This window comes from Schistocerca cancellata, chromosome 2, assembly GCF_023864275.1.
Source record: "Schistocerca cancellata isolate TAMUIC-IGC-003103 chromosome 2, iqSchCanc2.1, whole genome shotgun sequence".
NCBI lineage: Eukaryota > Metazoa > Arthropoda > Insecta > Orthoptera > Acrididae > Schistocerca > Schistocerca cancellata.
Window position 1 is genome coordinate 527,896,489 of NC_064627.1, and position 17,743 is coordinate 527,914,231.

A 17,743-nucleotide genomic window follows, 5' to 3' on the forward strand; every position below is an offset into this window, starting at 1 on the left:
GCCATGCTGGATCCCAGCGGCCTCATATCACTAGCAGTTGAGATGACAGGCATCTTATCCGCATGGCTGTAATGGATCGTGCAGCCACATCTCGATCCCTGAGTCAACAGAAGAGGACATTTGCAAGACAACAACCATCTGCATGAACAGTTTGATGACGTTTGCAGCAGCATGGAGTATCAGCTCGGAGACCATGGCTGCGGTTACCCTTGACGCTGGACCACAGACAGGAGCACCTGCGATGGTGTATTCAATGACAAACCTAGGTGCATGAATAGCAAAATATCATATTTTTGGATGAATCCAGGTTCCGTTTACAGCATCATGATGGCCGCATCCGTGTTTGGTGACATTGCGGTGAACGCACATTGGAAGCGTGTATTCATCGTCATACTGGCGTATCACCCGGCGTGATAGTATGGGGTGCCATTGGTTACACATCTCGATCACCTCTTGTTTGCATTGACGGCACTTTGAACAGCGAACATTACATTTCAGATGTGTTACGACCCGTGGCTCTACCCTTCATTCGATCTCTGCAAAACCCTACATTTCAGCAGGATAATGCATGACCGCATGTTGCAGGCCCTGAACGGGCCTTTCTGGACACAGAAAATGTTCGACTGCTGCCCTGGCCAGCACATTCTCCAGATCTCTCACCTACTGAAAACGTCTGAGCAATGGTGGCCGAGCAACTGGCTTGTCACAATATGCCCGTCACTACTCTTGATGAACTGTGGTATCGTGTTGAAGCTGCATGGACAGCTGTACCTGTACACGCCATCCAAGCTCTGTTTGACTCAATGCCCAGGCATATCAAGGCCATTATTACGGCCAGTGGTGGTGGTTCTGGGTACTGATTTTTCAGGATCTAACCACCCAAATTGCGTGAAAATGTAATCACATGTCAGTTCTAGTATAATATATTTGTCCAATGAATACCCGTTTATCATCTGCATTTTTCTTAGTGTAGCAATTTTAATGGCCAGAAGTGTATCTCCATCAGGACCACATTAAGTACAGCACGGTAGTATCAGCACTAAACTCTAAGGTTATCACTTTTATAACAATTCTCTAATGTAAGTATAAATATTCGCTTATTTTTACCTTTCCAATGATGGGAAGTTCCACTGATCCCCATGTGTCAGCTCCCCAGTGCACCAAACCAGACCCCAGATCGGCAGTAACAATACCACATAATGCTGCTGTAAGTATCGTGCTGAGATTTTCCAGTCGAAAATGGATTACAATGAATATGAAGTTCACCAGCATTAAAGTAATACAAATTCCCACGCAGATACATTCCTGCGTTCTTTTACCTGCAAAATAGGCAAGATAAACACCCTTTAAGCATACAGTTTTGAGAAGTGAGACGCTAACAGAAATTCTACATACATGCATGAATCTGAGAAAAGACAATAATTCATTATATAGAGAAACAATCTAAGTTAGCACAACTGATGTTCATTAAACTGAGCTAGAATGTTCACCACATTAACTTGTTCATGTTGTTCTTGACAGCAATAAGAGTTTTCTATATGCCAAGTAAGCTCTTTTTATCATTGCTATACACACATCAAAATACAGACACCAACGACTCAGTATGCCAGAAATCAAACTCTACTAACACAGGCATTATGTATTATGTGAACATCATCTGCCCAAGTTCTACCATTTAAAACATTTAATTATTTATTTCAAATGAAAGACAACAAATCATGGGCATTACTATCATACCAGTTGCTGCTGTCATAATTTTTCTCTTTGTTTATATTGAATATAGGTAAATGTGTCCAGTCAACCAAGTATGCCCTCTGTAACTCTGACAAAGACTATTAATGTACTTAAAAATAAAAGAGGAACAAAGAGATAGGGATACACCAACTTAATCTGGACATTTATTAACAGTTTCATCTAGCTTGAGTTTCAAAACAAATTCAAATAAGAAGAAATTTCTGTTAAAGGTTCCATTCTTTTACAAGAATTTCATATCTATTTTCCCCTAAGTCTATGACTGAATTCATACACTTAGAAATGTGTAAGTTTCGATAGGCACTTAAAAACAGAGAGCTAACGTGTAAGAGACTGACATTTAGGGATAAGAGTGAAGTTCCATTACTGTACCAGTTCAAAGACCAGTTTTTATGCCTCAAACTTCAGTCAATGACCAAATTCACTATCGCTCCATGTCACAGGATGTGTCCCATCAACTGATCCCTTCATTTGGTTAAGTGGTTAAGTTATGTCATGAGGCTTTTTGCTCCCCAATTAGAATCAGATTTTCATTACTTACTCTATCTATCCATCTAGGCTTCAGTATTGTACTGTAGCCCCACATTTCAAAGGCTTCTCTTTTTTCTTGCTTTAACTGTTTACTGTCTGTGTTTCATTTTCATGCGAAGGTACACTCCACACAAACACCTCCAGAAAAGATTTGTTAACAGTTAAATTTATATCTGATACTAATAAACTTCTCTTTCAACGATACTTTTCTTACTACTGTCAATCTGCATTTTATATCCTCTCTACTCTGGCCATTCTCAGGTATGCTACTTTGCTATCCAAACACTTTCAATGTCATTTCCTAACTTAATTCCCCTCCGCATCACCTGATTTAAACTCCATCAGTCAGAGTTAGTTTATTTATGTTCGTCTTACAAATTTTTTCCAGACTATGCATTTCTTTCACCTGATCTTCCAAGATCTTTGCCACATCAAATTGAGTTACAATACCATCTGCAACCTGTAGTTTAACTTGTTCTCCCCAAACTGCAATTCCATTTCCAAAATTCTCATTGGTTTCCTTTACTGTATGCCGAGTTAACTGATTGAATAACATCTGGGATAGGCAACAACTATTACTACTTTTTCAATTTGTGCTTCCCTTTCATGCAATCTGACTCTTGTAAGTGCAGCTTGGTTTCTGTACGAGTTGTAGATAATCTTTGATCCCTGTGGTTTATCCATGCTACTTTCACAATTGCTATGAGTGTACCAAAGTCAAAATTGTCAAGATTTTTCTTAATATGCAAATGCTATAAATATGTCAGTTTGGCTTTATCAATATTTCTCCACACCCACATTGATATTTCCCACAAGTTGGCTTCTATCAGTCTTTCCATTCACGTACAAACAAAATGTGTTACTATTTTGCAGTCATGGCTTATCATCTTGTTGGTTTAGTAATGTTCACTCCTGTCACCACCCACCTTCTTTTGAACTGGAATTATTACATTCTTCTTCATATCCATGGATATTTTTTCTACTGCATGTCTTGCATAACACATGGGATGGTTCTGTCTTGGTTGGTTCTTTCAAGGACCTCAATAATTCTGAAGGAATGTTATCTGCTTCTGGTTTCCCTACTTTATTTGCTGAATTTTTATAATGTCTCCTTTCATTAATCCAATATCTTTTATTTTATCACATTTCTAATGGATTTCATGTTTTAGCCAGCTTAGTCCTTTGCTTCCTTAACTATTTTATCTCTTGAAAGTTTCCATTCATTTTCTACTGTATTCCTTTCCCATTGCAGTGAATCTTTGCCTAATGGTCCTTTTAAAACTCTCCATAGCCCCTGGTACTTTCAATTTATCCAGAGTTCACCTCTTTGATTTCCTACTTTTGCAGTTTCTTTAGTTTTAATGTGAAGTTACAGATTACTCCTCCAGTCTTCATGCCCACAGAGTTTTAGGGCTTTTTAAAGTTGACAGAGGTAGCAAATCATAATTGGCAGACCCTTTGCTTTGTCTTCACTGAAATGTTTATGAAATCTAAAGACAACATTAAGGATATGCTAAAACAGTAATTACTAGCTCATTTTTGACACTCAAAGAACTGTCAATGGATAAAATAATTCATTAAATACTCAAGAATACAACATTGACAGTGAAATTACCAGATGGAACCTCTGGTACTTTTAAAGCAAATACACAACATACACCAACACAACAAGAAGACGGCCTCTCCTCCACTCATTTTTAACATCTGTATTATGTTTGCTGTGTTATCAGCAACTGGGAAAGGGATATAAAAGTACAAATGTCACAAAAACTAAATCATTGTTAAATAAGTAGTGTTTGCAGATGGCCAATTAGTTAGGGCTGATGCTAAAGGAAAGCTTAAGCTTGATGTATGAAAAAATAAAACAAAAATAAAACTTTAAAAAACAGTATCATCTAAGACAGGTCTCAAGATATCATATGAGATAATGTATTACTTAAAAATTTTATGTCAATATAGTTCAGAAGTTCAAACTAAAAGAATTTTGGTCTTCACTGACCAACATTTCCAACCACTAGCCAGAAATCTAGTCTATCATATTAAAGATATCAACCACTTTCTTCACCAACTCACCACCACACCCATCCCTTCACCTCCTGGATTCCTACTCGTCATTGCGTCATTGTTGATGCCACTTCCCTGAACACTAACAATCTTCATGTCAAAGGTCTTTCTGCAATTGAACTACGTTATTCCGCATACACTTACTAACTATATCCTAGCACACAAGTAGTTCTCCTTTGAAGGGAGGCTATACAAACAAATCTGCAGTTCAGCCATGGTTGCCCACAAGGCAACCCCCCCCCCCCCCCAATTTGACTTGTTTATGGGATATCTATAAGAAATCTCCCAATATACCTAATTTCCTGCCTGTTCAGATTAATTCAAGATATCTTCATGATCTGGACTAAGGCCCAAGAAAACCTATCCTGACTCCTTCACAACCGCAACACCTACTCTCCCATTCACATCACCTGGTCCTCCTCAACCCAGTGTGCCACCTTCCTGGACACTGACCTCCTCCTCTGATGGCTCCAGCCACACCTCTCCCTATTAATCCCATCAACCACCAACAGTACCTGCATTTTAACAGCTGTCATCCCTTCCACACCGTAAACCCTCCCGTACAGCCTGGCCACTGGGGACAGCATATCTACAGTGACAAGAACTCCCTTGCCCAGTGTGCTGAAGGTCCCACCAAAGCCTTAATAGACAGGAAATATCTACCAAACCTAGTCTGCAAACAGATCTCCTGTGCTGTCCCCCCCCCCCCCCACACACACACACACCCAATCCTCCCACCGCCCCCCAGAACCAGCTAGAGAGTGACCCCTTCTTAATTTAATACCACCCAGACTGAAATAACTGAACATCATTCTTCATGTCTTTATCTATCATCATGCTTTGAAATGAGGGACATCCTAACCAAGATCCTTCTCACCCCTCCTGGAGTGGTGTTCCATCACCCACCCAACCTCCTCCACAGCCTATGCCACTCCCAAACCCAATCCCTTGTGACAAGGATCATATCCCTCTGGAAGACCCACGTGCAAGACCTACCCAATACACCCATCCACTACTTCCTATTCCAGTCATGTTACAGGCTTGTCCTACTTCATCAGAGACTGGGCCACCTGTGAAAGTGCCATGTCATGTACCAGATCTACTGCAATCATTGCAGAGTTTCTATACTGGTTTGGCTACCAACCAGCTGTCCACCAGGATCAACAGCCACTGCCAAACTGTGGCCATGAGCAAAGTAGACCACTCTGTGGCACAACATCCTGCCGAATATAACATGCTTGATTTCAATGGTTGCTTCGTTACCTGTACTATCTAGATCCTCCCCTCCACTGCCAGTTTTTCTGAATTTTGCATATGGGAGTCAACCTACAACACAATCTCTTATCCCAAAATTGTCTCAACCTCAACTTATAGTTATCTACTGTCCACCACATACTCCACCCAACAGTTTCTACCCCCTCTGTCCTATAGCATCCTCATTCATGTTCCCTCACCCTCATTGTGTGCTGCCCTCTGCCAATGCGCCATCCCATCTTTCCCCCTCCTGGCTACTCTCCTTTTTTTTCATTTCCCATCCCACCTCCCCCCCCCCCCCCCCCTTATCCACCTACCTGCCCCACAGCCAGCTAACACTTTGCCTGGCAGTCTTCATGCCTTCACCTAGTCCCTGGATGTTTTGCCATTCAGCACTCTTCACTCTGCTATCAGTGCCGCTTCCCCACCCCCTCCATAATGCTGCTTTTGTTCAGTGGGACTGTGATCCGAGCTGCTGGAGATGGCAGTCATCAGTGCGCGAGGTGTGCTTGCTTGTGTGAATGTGTGTGTCATATAATAGAGGGAAACATTCCACGTGGGAAAAATATATCTAAAAACAAAGATGATGTAACTTACCAAATGAAAGCATTGGTATGCTGATAGACACACAAACAAACACAAACACACACACACAAAATTCAAGCTTTCGCAACCCATGGTTGCTTCATCAGGAAAGAGGGAAGGAGAGGGAAAGACGAAAGGATGTGGGTTTTAAGGGAGAGGATAAGGACTCATTCCAATCCCGGGAGCGGAAAGACTTACCTTGGGGGGAAAAAAGGGACAGGTATACACTCGCGAGCGGGCGCACGCACGCACACGCGCACACATCCATCCGCACATAACAGACACAAGATTGTGTCTGTTATGTGCAGATGGATGTGTGTGTGTGTGTGTGTGTGTGTGTGTGTGTGTGTTTTTCTTTCTTTCTAAAAAAGGGTTGGCCAAATCTTAACTGTCTCCTTGTTGTGCATATCTGGAACCCAACATGTCATGTTTACACTAGTAAAAATGTTCACTAGAAATAAACAGGACACAGAACAATTTCAGAGGTACAGTAGTCCAAACAACTTGAAGAGATAATACTAGCTTCAGAACTGGACATCATGGTCAACAAAGGAAGACTTATCAATCTTCAAAAAGCATATACATTAACATGAAATCACTACAACAAAAAAGTAAAATGAGAAATTGCAACAGTGTGAGAAAAGAGGTGCGTGGGAAGTTTTATATGGAATAGGAATAGTGTATATCAAAGATCACACTATAGTTTCAGAAAATGAAAAACAAGAGAAGAAAATTCTTTGAAAAACATATGGCTCCAAATAAGAGAAATTAAACTTGTAGCGAAGGATAAATGCAATCGTCTACACCCCAAGAGAAAAGTTCGCTGACACTGTACAAGAAAGAAAAATTGAAAACCTACTAACAGGTTTATAAAATGAACAACAAAAGACTTCTCAAAATTAAATATGGTCAAAATTAACTAACTAGTAAAAATTTAAAAAAATTAAGCGCAGAGACATCGTGCTTAAAATCCTGAAGTCACTACACATATTTGAAAAGTGATAAGATTTGGGCAGAAGAAAAGAAAAAGCAACACAGTGCACTGATGAAGAGAATATGGGAGGTTGGGAAGACAAAAGCCATCAGGTCCAATAAGTTTCCTGTATATGCCTTTAATGGGGAAATGGAAAAAAATCATTGCTAGATGGATGGACACTTTTCCAAAAATATCTTTTTTCAGATCAGTCATGAAAACCACTCCCAAATTATACTCAAAACTAAGAATAAAAACAATGGGATTAACGAACACTGAAGGTAATTTTGAAAAGGGGGGGAGGGAGGGGTATGGCAATGTGTAAATGAGGTTATTCCATCACTGTGTAATGTTTATCCAAAAGTGTGCCATAATAATTTTTGTATAACATTCTGACTTCTTGTTGACCAATACAAAACAGAATTCAATAATAGCAGTTAACAAATTCACCATTTAGCAAATATACTTTCATAAACCAGGAAATAAACTGATAATGAGCAATAACAAGGAAATCAATGCAATATGAAATAAAACATACATTACTTTTCCAGAATCAAGTAAGTTGAAACATTATTCTCTTAATCTCCATCTTTCTGTGTGTTTTTCTTAGCACCTCACCATTTACGTGTCCCATGGTGACCTCTGCCATCCAAAAGTACACGTGCTACTGTGACCCATTGCAGGTTTAATGGCACAGATTAAGCAAGAGTGCTTGACACCATAAAGAGGGTCATTTGCAGTAACATACTGGCACAGCATTGCCCCATAGCACCCTTTGGGCACCACTGATCAGCACTTTGCTAGTTAATAAAACCATGGACACTTCAACAAATGGTAAATGTGATGTTAGCAGGAGCAACACAACAACGAACCCACTATGGCATTTACAAATGCTGGCCACCTCTTTAGGCAAGTCAACGTATCACATGTTACTGATTAAGTATCCAACGCAGTGTGCTCCCACTTGAGGCTGCTCTGCTCCATCATCTTGCCAGATCCGCCTGCCACAGGTTTCAGCTGGGCCTAATGGACCAAGGCTTGAACTGAGGCCTTCCTAGCCACTAAAACAGCCAGTTATCCAGCAGTCCCATACTCTGTGAGCCATATTATGCTGCCGCATCAGTCCTGATGTAGCTAGACTGCCAGTGCAGGATGCTGACTACGTTGGATCACACCAAGCCTATGCCTAGCTGAGCAATGCAGCTGCCCATGACCACCTACAACTCTTTGCAGCCTGGTGTGTGGGTCAAGAGATTATACTGTCTTCGAGTGGCTTCCGACTCATCCCGATCCACTATCCAACGATCCTCCAGTACAGCACACCCACACCCTCTGGAAAAGCCAGACTAACTTATGGTTCCCGAAGAGTTAGTTACAGGGTTAACAGTCTGTACAACTGATCTGGCTTTGTAACATTAGTGAACATAACGTTACTATGCTGGTGCTGTGGACAGCTGAAAGCAAGGGAATCTACAGAATTTTTTCTTCACCCACACTGCCATTTGGTTATATTATTGTTTAATTAATTACGACCCAGGTTTTGGCCTTTTATGCCATTTTCCATTGATTGGGTTTGTATTTTTACTAAATATGACGTGCAGCCACTATTATTTACTGATCTTTTTACAAGATAATGATTTTACATCTGGCATTTCGTGAGAAGCCAATATTTTTCTTAATTTATGGCCAATTTTGAGTTTGATGTCCTGCAATGTGTGTTAACAACATCAACTCAATCACTTGAAAATGGCATAAAAGGGTGAAACATGGGTTGTAAATAAACAAACAACAATACAGTCAAATGGTGGTGTGTTCATTTAAAAATTATTGTATGACTGCTGTTTGGCAATGTCAAAAACTGTATACAGCTGTTATGTTTCCCGAGAACATACTGCTCTATTGTATGGTTGAATATGGTGGCATCCTCTTGACTAAATTATTCTGGAGGTAAAGCAGTATTCCCAATGGGCTCCCTAGTAGGGTTACTCAGGAAGATGTCGTTCAGAAAAATCTAGTATTCTATTAATCGGAACATAGATTATTAGATGCTTAATATTAATAAAAATTATTTAAAGAAGAATGGTAGAAACTAACCTCAGGGTTGATCTGTTTGAGTTCACGATAAACTTTAAGAACACACAACGCATTATTGGGTCTAGGACTTATAAGATAAGATAAGCTGACGAAAGGAAAACCTAAGCTGATGAGCCTAAAACTTTTGATCACTGTCCACCACAAGATTGAAGGCTACCTGGTGGCATTGCTAGCGTGTGATGTGAAAAGGGAAGTATATAAGCAGAGTAGAAATGAATGGGGAATTGTTCTAGTGCTTATACAAGCCGAAAATGGGGAAATATACCAACATAAAAGACTTTAACAAAAGCAATACTGAAATGAGATTTTCACTCTGCAGCGGAGTGTGCGCTGATATGAAACTTCCTGGCAGATTAAAACTGTGTGCCCGACCGAGACTCGAACTCGGGCTCCGAGTTCGAGTCTTGGTCGGGCACACAGTTTTAATCTGCCAGGAAGTTTCAAAAGCAATACTGTTATGGCCCAATGCCTGACAATGAGCATCTCAGGAACAGAAAAGCTGGCCTAGTGTTTGCATGCTACTATTGACTGCTTGAAGGATGTTGAAGAGGGAGTAGCTGATAATGTATTAAATTTCCAAGCATCATCACACAACATGGAAGTTGGAGAATAGGCTACTATGGCAGATTTGATGACACAGTACAATTCTGGTTCATGCGCAAGTATTTTGGAGCACACCATTCAGTGCATTTGTTGAGTGTGGAGTTCCACTGCAGAAGATCCCTGTTTTTTCCCCACACTTACATCACCAATTATGACTGCAATAGCCATGAGATCACTGAAATAAGACCATGGATCTATGGAAATGAACATCTCACCAGATGAAGGGAGACCATGGTCTGACTGCTGTAAACAAATTGAAATGGATGAAGTTTGCAGTAGGCATACAGAGATGAAAAGACTTGCACACAATAGACCAAAATGGAGAGCTGCATCCAACCTATCTTAAGACTGAAGAAAACAAAAATTATTCCATTCCATCTTAGTGTGATGGTACAGCAACCTACTATTGCAAATATTTGAAAAACAGTTGTTGGTTGCACAATGATGTTTATTAACTTAAGAAATACATGTTTCGCCTGGATTTATTGTATTACTGTATTATCTGAAAACATTAGGGGATGATGGCATTGCAATAAACCCGGATTTATTGTAATGTCGTCATACCCTTATATTTTCAGATAATCTGATGACGCCTGTCTGGTCAAAATGCATCATTCTTAAGTATACAAACAATACTGTGCAACCTACAACATTTTTTAAAATATGTATGAAGACAATGACAGGTTTTTATTAGTTTTCAGTATAAAAACTGGATCTATGCATTTCTTTCCAGTTTCACTCCTTCTCAGTAATGGTATAACTTTGTGCAGGAGCAAATGTTCCACTAACGAAAAGTTAGCCAAACTCCTCCCTCCAACCCCTCCCCACTCCCAATTATGTTTCAGCCTGATGCTTATGGTTCTTTAATTGTTAAGTGACCTTTTGTTTCATTGAACCATTTATTATTAAAAAATATGGCTACACCTTCATTGGTCTTTTGTGTCTAACTCAACAGCATATCAGCAAGTAACTGTAAACTAATGTGATTCCCTCAAATTTCTTTTTAGATTATATGATAATCATTACACCAGATTTCCTTTGTTTTAGAATTGGTATCACTATATAGGTATATCTAGATGAAGTGGAAGGGGGTACCAGAAATATTTATCAATAAATGTGGTCACTTATGAAATCATCATTATGTTAGTTTGAATATTTTCGCACTGGAAATGCAGTTTTATTAATGAGAAGGGAAAGGGTAGGGTCAGGGGTAGGGGTTTGGGAGAGAGAATGTGAACTATGCAATCTGGCCAACAAATGGCCTGCATGGCTCCTCATTCTCATGCATGTTGATGATATCATATGGCACAGTGGCATGGTACAAGTCTTTCAACTGGATACCACATTGATGACTTGTGTGTCCCTGTGCAAATGGCACCCAACATTTCCAGGCAGTCATTCATCCAAGTATTAATTGGGCATGACATTGCTTAACTTCAGTGATCAGGTGAGAAGCAGTATATCTAACATGACAAGACAATTGGTCATGTTTAGATTAGATGTGTAGATTGCAGAATTATTCTGCTGGGGTTACATGCTAATGAGCATTTTATAGTGACAGTTGCTCATGTCCTTGCTGCATTTGCCTTGATACAAAATTACACACACACACACACACACACACACACACACACACACACACACACACACACACACACACACACACACACAGAGAGAGAGAGAGAGAGAGAGAGAGAGAGAGAGAGAGAGAGAGAGAGAGAGAGACAAGGGTAGGGTTCGAGGAAGATGCTGTAGTACTACCTTTGAGAATGTATAGGATCATGGTGGGGACAAGATGTTGGGCTGATAGGTGCAGTGCTGGAGAGGAGAGAAACAGAGGTAGGGACTGGGGGGAGACAGATGGCTTATGTATGTGGTTGGACTGGGAGCAGGAAAAGAGGCAGCTGGAGGACACAGACTAGCAAAGGTTGAGGTAAGGAACTGGCTGAGAACACCATTGGGTGTAGAACTGTTCACTTTGTGGACACCAAGTTGCTGAACATGCTCTACACTAACACTCTAGTGAATAAAATACTTGCTACAACATGCAGACTATTTGGATCCTCCCATTAAATACTAGACTCCCTGCACTCTGGATATGGCAACTTGCACTCCAACATATCCTTTCATCCTGACACCCTCCTGGACTTTATCTCTGTTACCCCCCCCCCCCCCCCTTTCAAATTACTCCTTAATCCCAATCTCATTTCCCTTCTACTTCTTAACAGCAGTATTCATACCATTTCTCCTTCACTTAATCCATCGTTATTCCTCACTGTGTGACTGGACTACTATTTTTGGCCTCTTACTCCCTTTTGATGCCCCCCTTTCATCTTTGTCTCCCCTCATACTCACAACAGGTGAATTCTCATGCTAGGGTCAGAGTGATCTGCCCTCTCCCTTTAACACTGCCCATCATATCTGTCTCTCCTCCACAATGAAGAAACTAATAGTTCTTAAAGCATAAGGTACCTGTTTTTTATTTTTGTTGGCAGTACTAAATATTTCACTTCCTCAATGTAAGCACCAGTAATTCAGTGTCACAATTGTAGTCTTCTGCAGAGAAATTTCCTTTTGATATAACAACTTCTTAGTTGTTATTGGTCACAGACATTTGAAAACAACCAATCCATTAAGTGGGAGTTTCTAGTTTTAAGTTTATGTGCATCACATATCAATTAAATTTATTGGTAACTCTTGCATAAACTCTAGAGTTATAATTATAAATGTGCAGACTACATACCATTGTTACACTGAACTATTTGATGCAGTTTCTGCAAGAATTTTATGTATGGTGTTTATGTACCTGTATTTATTATTGTCAAAATATTATCTGTTCTGTGAGATACACAATGACTCAGGAAACAAAATTGCCTGTGTGGAAACTACCAAAGATGACTTACAAGTTTTGCATGGCAGGTATTACACACTTGTAATAATTCTCAAAAGTACATTACAAAGAACTGATCTTGAGCAATAAAATAGGTTACTCAAGATGAGAGCATCTGAGACATGGAAATGAAGTGTTTAATCTTTTTTGATACAAGTGGTGTAAACTAAGATGACAGTGACCAGTGCTGTCAGTATATGTTACAAAAGGTGTGGTTAATAAAAGAAGATACATACAATACACATTTCACATTATCAAGGAAATCTACCACAAAACTAAATTTAATACGCCCGCATAAAGAATTGTAAACATTCAGTTCTAATGGGAAAAAAAGAGTATCAGTTGATATTTTAAAGACAGGGCAATTTAACAACTTTAAGAAGATAGTAACTAAAACATGAGGTGAACCACCACCACCTCTCTCTCTCTTTTTTCAAATGACATATAGAAGTCAGCAGAATGTCAATGCCTTCTGCAGCAGCACTTTCTTGTAACTGAATTAACCAGCTACAAAAACACTTATTTGCTTTCATAACTGATTTAGTGTCTGGGGCAGTCTGTCTGTGATGGTTGTCACATTTTCAGATGATCTGGAATGGTGTGTGTTCTGCATGGACTCAGTTTGAGCTGACCTGGGTGCACAAACACCTAGGAATCATCTTGATTCTGGTGAACTGACTTCACACCACTGTCTTTGAGTACACCATCTGTGGAGAAACTATTACCTGGGTGTAGGTAGACCATTACAAATTCACAGGTGTTGACAGGCACATGATATTGGAGGACTATATACATAAACTCTGCTTAAAAATAAGTACACATTTATTAGTAATAAGTAAAAGGTCAAATAAAGTAAATGTAAACACACTATATAAAATGTACTATGGCTTTATCTACTTGCACCTTTCATATCTTATCCTAATAACCATGTGCGTCTCAAAGGCCTGGACACCAATTCTATGACTGGCATGTCCCCAACCTCCACCAGTAATATCAGGGAAATGGTACCTATAATTTACTGTGGAATCTGAACCATGTGTCATTCACAGCAAATCTTCATATCATTGCAAGCAAAGGTTGCCTTAAAGGAAAAACGAAATATTCCGTGGTCAGACAAGGGTTCAATCCTACAACCTTTTGGTTTCCAGGCACACACTTTACCACTAGTCTGACAATTCTGACTTATCTCATCCTTATATAGACGTATGTTGCAGATTCACATGAATTAAGATTGGTGGCACTAAAGAAGAAAGAATTACTTATTTGCTAACTAAACAATCCTGTGAAAATTCATCCACAGTAGTAAATATATTACATGTGCCCTCACTACATAAAATACAAACAAACATACTGTTATGATTTGTTGAACAGGAATCTTCATAATTATATTCAAGATGTATGTAGGAATCATTATCATATATAAGGAACACAGTTTCATTTAATTTTTAAGACTCTTATAAAAAAAAAGGTACCTCCCAAATGGCATAAAAAAGAGAGAGGATACCAGTTTTACAGAATCAAATAAAAAGAGCGTTTAGGATCAGTATATCCAGAATTAAAGAGTAAACAGAAGCTAGCATTAAGGCTTCAAAATAAAATTAAGAAATACACAAAGTATGAGATTTCATGCAGCCTGACAAAGCAATATCTTGAGGAAGGTGGAAATGAGGACCAAGAGTAGAGCTGACAATACAGGAGAAGAGAACAATGATAATGATACACTATCCAGTCACATTACTGTAACCAACTGTCAAAAGACTAAATAACCAACTTTTGCAGTGTGGGCCATGGAATATATAAAAGGAAGAGTCAATGTGGTTCTGGAAGGTATTGACAGGGATGTGGAGCCATATTAATTTCAGGTTACTCATTTGAGGATCCAGGACAAGAACAGCCCAACTGAGGTAGTCCAACAAATTCTTGATTTGGTTTAAATCCAAGGAGTTTAGTGGCCATGAGAGTATGATAAACTCTTCCTGGTGCTCTTAAAACACAAATGTACACTGCGAGCTCTGTGATGTGTTGCACTGCACTGCTGCTAGATGTCATTGTGTCGAGGAAAAACAAACTGCACATAGGGGTGGACACGGTCCCCAGGGACATGTGCATACTTGTGTTAATCCAGTGTGCCTTCCAGAATGACAAGATCACAAAGGGAACGTAAAAAAAAAATATTCCTCAGATCAACAGCATCCCTTCTCTGGCCTGCACATCTCTGATGATTGTTGCAGAGTGTTTACTTTCAGACATTTCACGCCATTCGTGTCGTACACACCAACAATGATCTGTTTAATGGAGCATAAAATGTGAATCATCTGAAAAACCCACCTGTTGCCATTCAGTTCACTTCCAGTTACAGTATTGGGGTCCAAAATACAGCCTTCGTTGCTGATGAACAGCAGTCAACATGGGTGTACAAACCAAGTACCTGCTGTGGAGGCCCATATGCAGAAACATTTGCTGAATGGTCATCAAGGAGACATTGTATGTAGCCCCTTGGTTTGTCTGGGCAGGTAGTTTCTCAAAAGCTGCTTGTTTGTTTGCCCATACACATCTCCACAGAAGTCCTTCCTCCCTGTCATCTATGGCCTGTAGTGTACCACAGTTGCCTTGACACTGGTTTTGGATAGCACCTCTTTGCCATGCAGGGTATACTTTAAACCGGTGGCACACACACAGTTTACAGATTTAGCCGTTTTGAGAATGCTTCCACCCTTGACCCAAAAGCTCAGTTTCCACATTACAACAATGACTCCACCATTCTCCACATCCCCGACGTGCTTTAAATACCCTCCACTGCTAGTGCTGCCACTTGTCATCTACGACTGGTTATTTCACATTGACCCACAACACAGGCAGAGATCACATTACTGTGACTGGACTGTGTTATAGTAAATAACAATAACAATAATAATGAAGTATGAAAAAAAATACAAGCAATGCTGGTCTAAGATAGGAGTCAGATTGATTTCTGGGTAAGGAATTTTCAGCTCCTAGTCTCCCATGAAGACCATAATTTCAAATTAAGGAAGTATACCTGTCATGTCCTTTTCAAAGCATCTACCCTGATTTTTGCTTTAAGCAGTGAAAGAAGCCAGAGAAAATCTAAACCTGAATGGCCAAATTAGGATTTTAGGTCACTCTTCACAAAACAAAGTCTAGTTCTTGTTCGGTAACACATTCCATCCAGGATTGATTATCAGTTCTGATTTCTCAGGTGATCAAGCTAGAGGGTTATTGTGAAGCTTACAAGACATTCTGCAATACAAGTACGAAATAGAAAGAGGAATTCTTGAAGGGATTGTCCTGAAAGTGCCACATTTGGTTAGTGAAGTAACAGCTGGAAGCCTTTGAGGTGAGCTGTATGACAGCAGAAGTACAGGGAAGCAGTCCAGTTCTCAATGAGAGCTACCTCTTTAATACCAGACTACATCTGCCCTGTTGTCTGGTCTCCCAATGAAGCCACAATTCTTCACATCAACATCTGTTTTCAGTTAATTTAAGTTTTGTATCAGATTTGTAGTTCTGTCAGAGACAGCAATGGACTCTGCAGAGTAGTTGTACAGAATGGACATTGTCTTGAAAGGAAGATAAAAGATCAACAACAAAAGCAAAACAAGGGCAATATGGTGTAGTCAAATTCAATCAGGTGATGCCGAGGGAATTAAATTGGGAAACAAGACGCTTAAATTAGTGGATGAGTTTTGCTGGTTGGGCAGCAAAATAACTAATAATGGCCAAAGTAGACAGAATAGAAAACGTAGACTGGTAATGACAAGAAAAGCATTTCCAAAGATGCTAAATTTTTTAACATCAAATATGGATTTAAGTGTTAGGAAGACTTTTCTGGCAGTATTTGTATGCAATGTAGCCATGTATAGATGTGAAGCATGGGTGATAAACAATTTAGACAAGAAAAGAATAGATGCTTTTGAAACGTGGTGCTATAGAAGAATGCTGAAGATTATATTGGTAGATCATGTAACTAATGAGAGGGTACTGAAGAGAACTGATGAGAAAAGAAATTTGTGGTACAACTGGACACATTCTGAAGACATCAAGGGACTACCAATTTCCAATCTAGCTTTGGAGGGAAGAGAGAGAGAGAGAGAGAGAGAGAGAGAGAGAGAGAGAGAATCTTAGAGGGAGATCAAGAAATGGATACAGAAAGCACTAGTTATTTGGAAACGAAGAGGCTTGCATAGGATAGAGACGAATAGAGAACTGCATCAAACCAATCTTTGGACTAAAGACAATAATGACTTCAGATCTGTTCAAGCTGCTATTTGTTCTGTTGCTGTTAACTACTTTCTTTCCATTTATTTTTTAAGACTTTCAGTGGATTGAGAATCAAGAGCCTAATTTCATACAAACCAGAAAAGCTGGTTATGATTAGCCTTGAAATTATATGAGCCAAAAGAAATGCGCGGCTCACATTTTGGGCCAACTTATTTCTTAAAATAAATGGCTTACAAAAAATAGCTTGCTAGTCTCTCAAGTTTTCCTTTGCCTTGACTGATACCTCAATAACGGTATGTTACACAAGAAATGAAAATAAAAACTAACAAGCTGCTTAATGATGTCTGGTGTGTATTCATTTACCAAGGAAGGGAAGTGACGTTAGCTGCACTCTGTCAAGAAATTTTATTTCATTTTATTCTAGATTTAACGCAACGCAGATCTTGGTAGTTCAGCATCGAAAATGAAACACTGCTTTGGACTTATAAAAAGAAATGAGAGGACTATGCAAGCATTAATACTCTAATAAAGTTTCCAAAAGTATAGTGATTAATGGGTTCACCATATATGATCCATGTCATTTAGTGACATGAAGGTTCCGTCTCACGCTAATAAGATCTTGGAGGAATATTGCCTAGATTTTTGGTTTCGTACACACTAATAAATCATCCCTGATGGTATCTTTTGCTGACGAGATTCCACAGAAGCTTTACACAAGCTTTATTTAATATTGATGGATTACATAATATGTTGAATGT

At 39.4% G+C, this 17,743-nt stretch overlaps 1 protein-coding gene across 2 annotated transcripts in view; it reads right to left on the minus strand.

Moving 5' to 3' along the window:
• Positions 1–17,743, minus strand: part of LOC126162073 (plasmanylethanolamine desaturase) — a 64,883-nt gene that overhangs the window by 46,454 nt on the left and 686 nt on the right. For both annotated transcript variants that reach the window (XM_049918342.1, XM_049918343.1), the window contains one exon: positions 1,108–1,319. In XM_049918342.1, the coding sequence (XP_049774299.1) occupies positions 1,108–1,319 (212 nt within the window). The remainder of the gene's footprint in view (positions 1–1,107; positions 1,320–17,743) is intronic.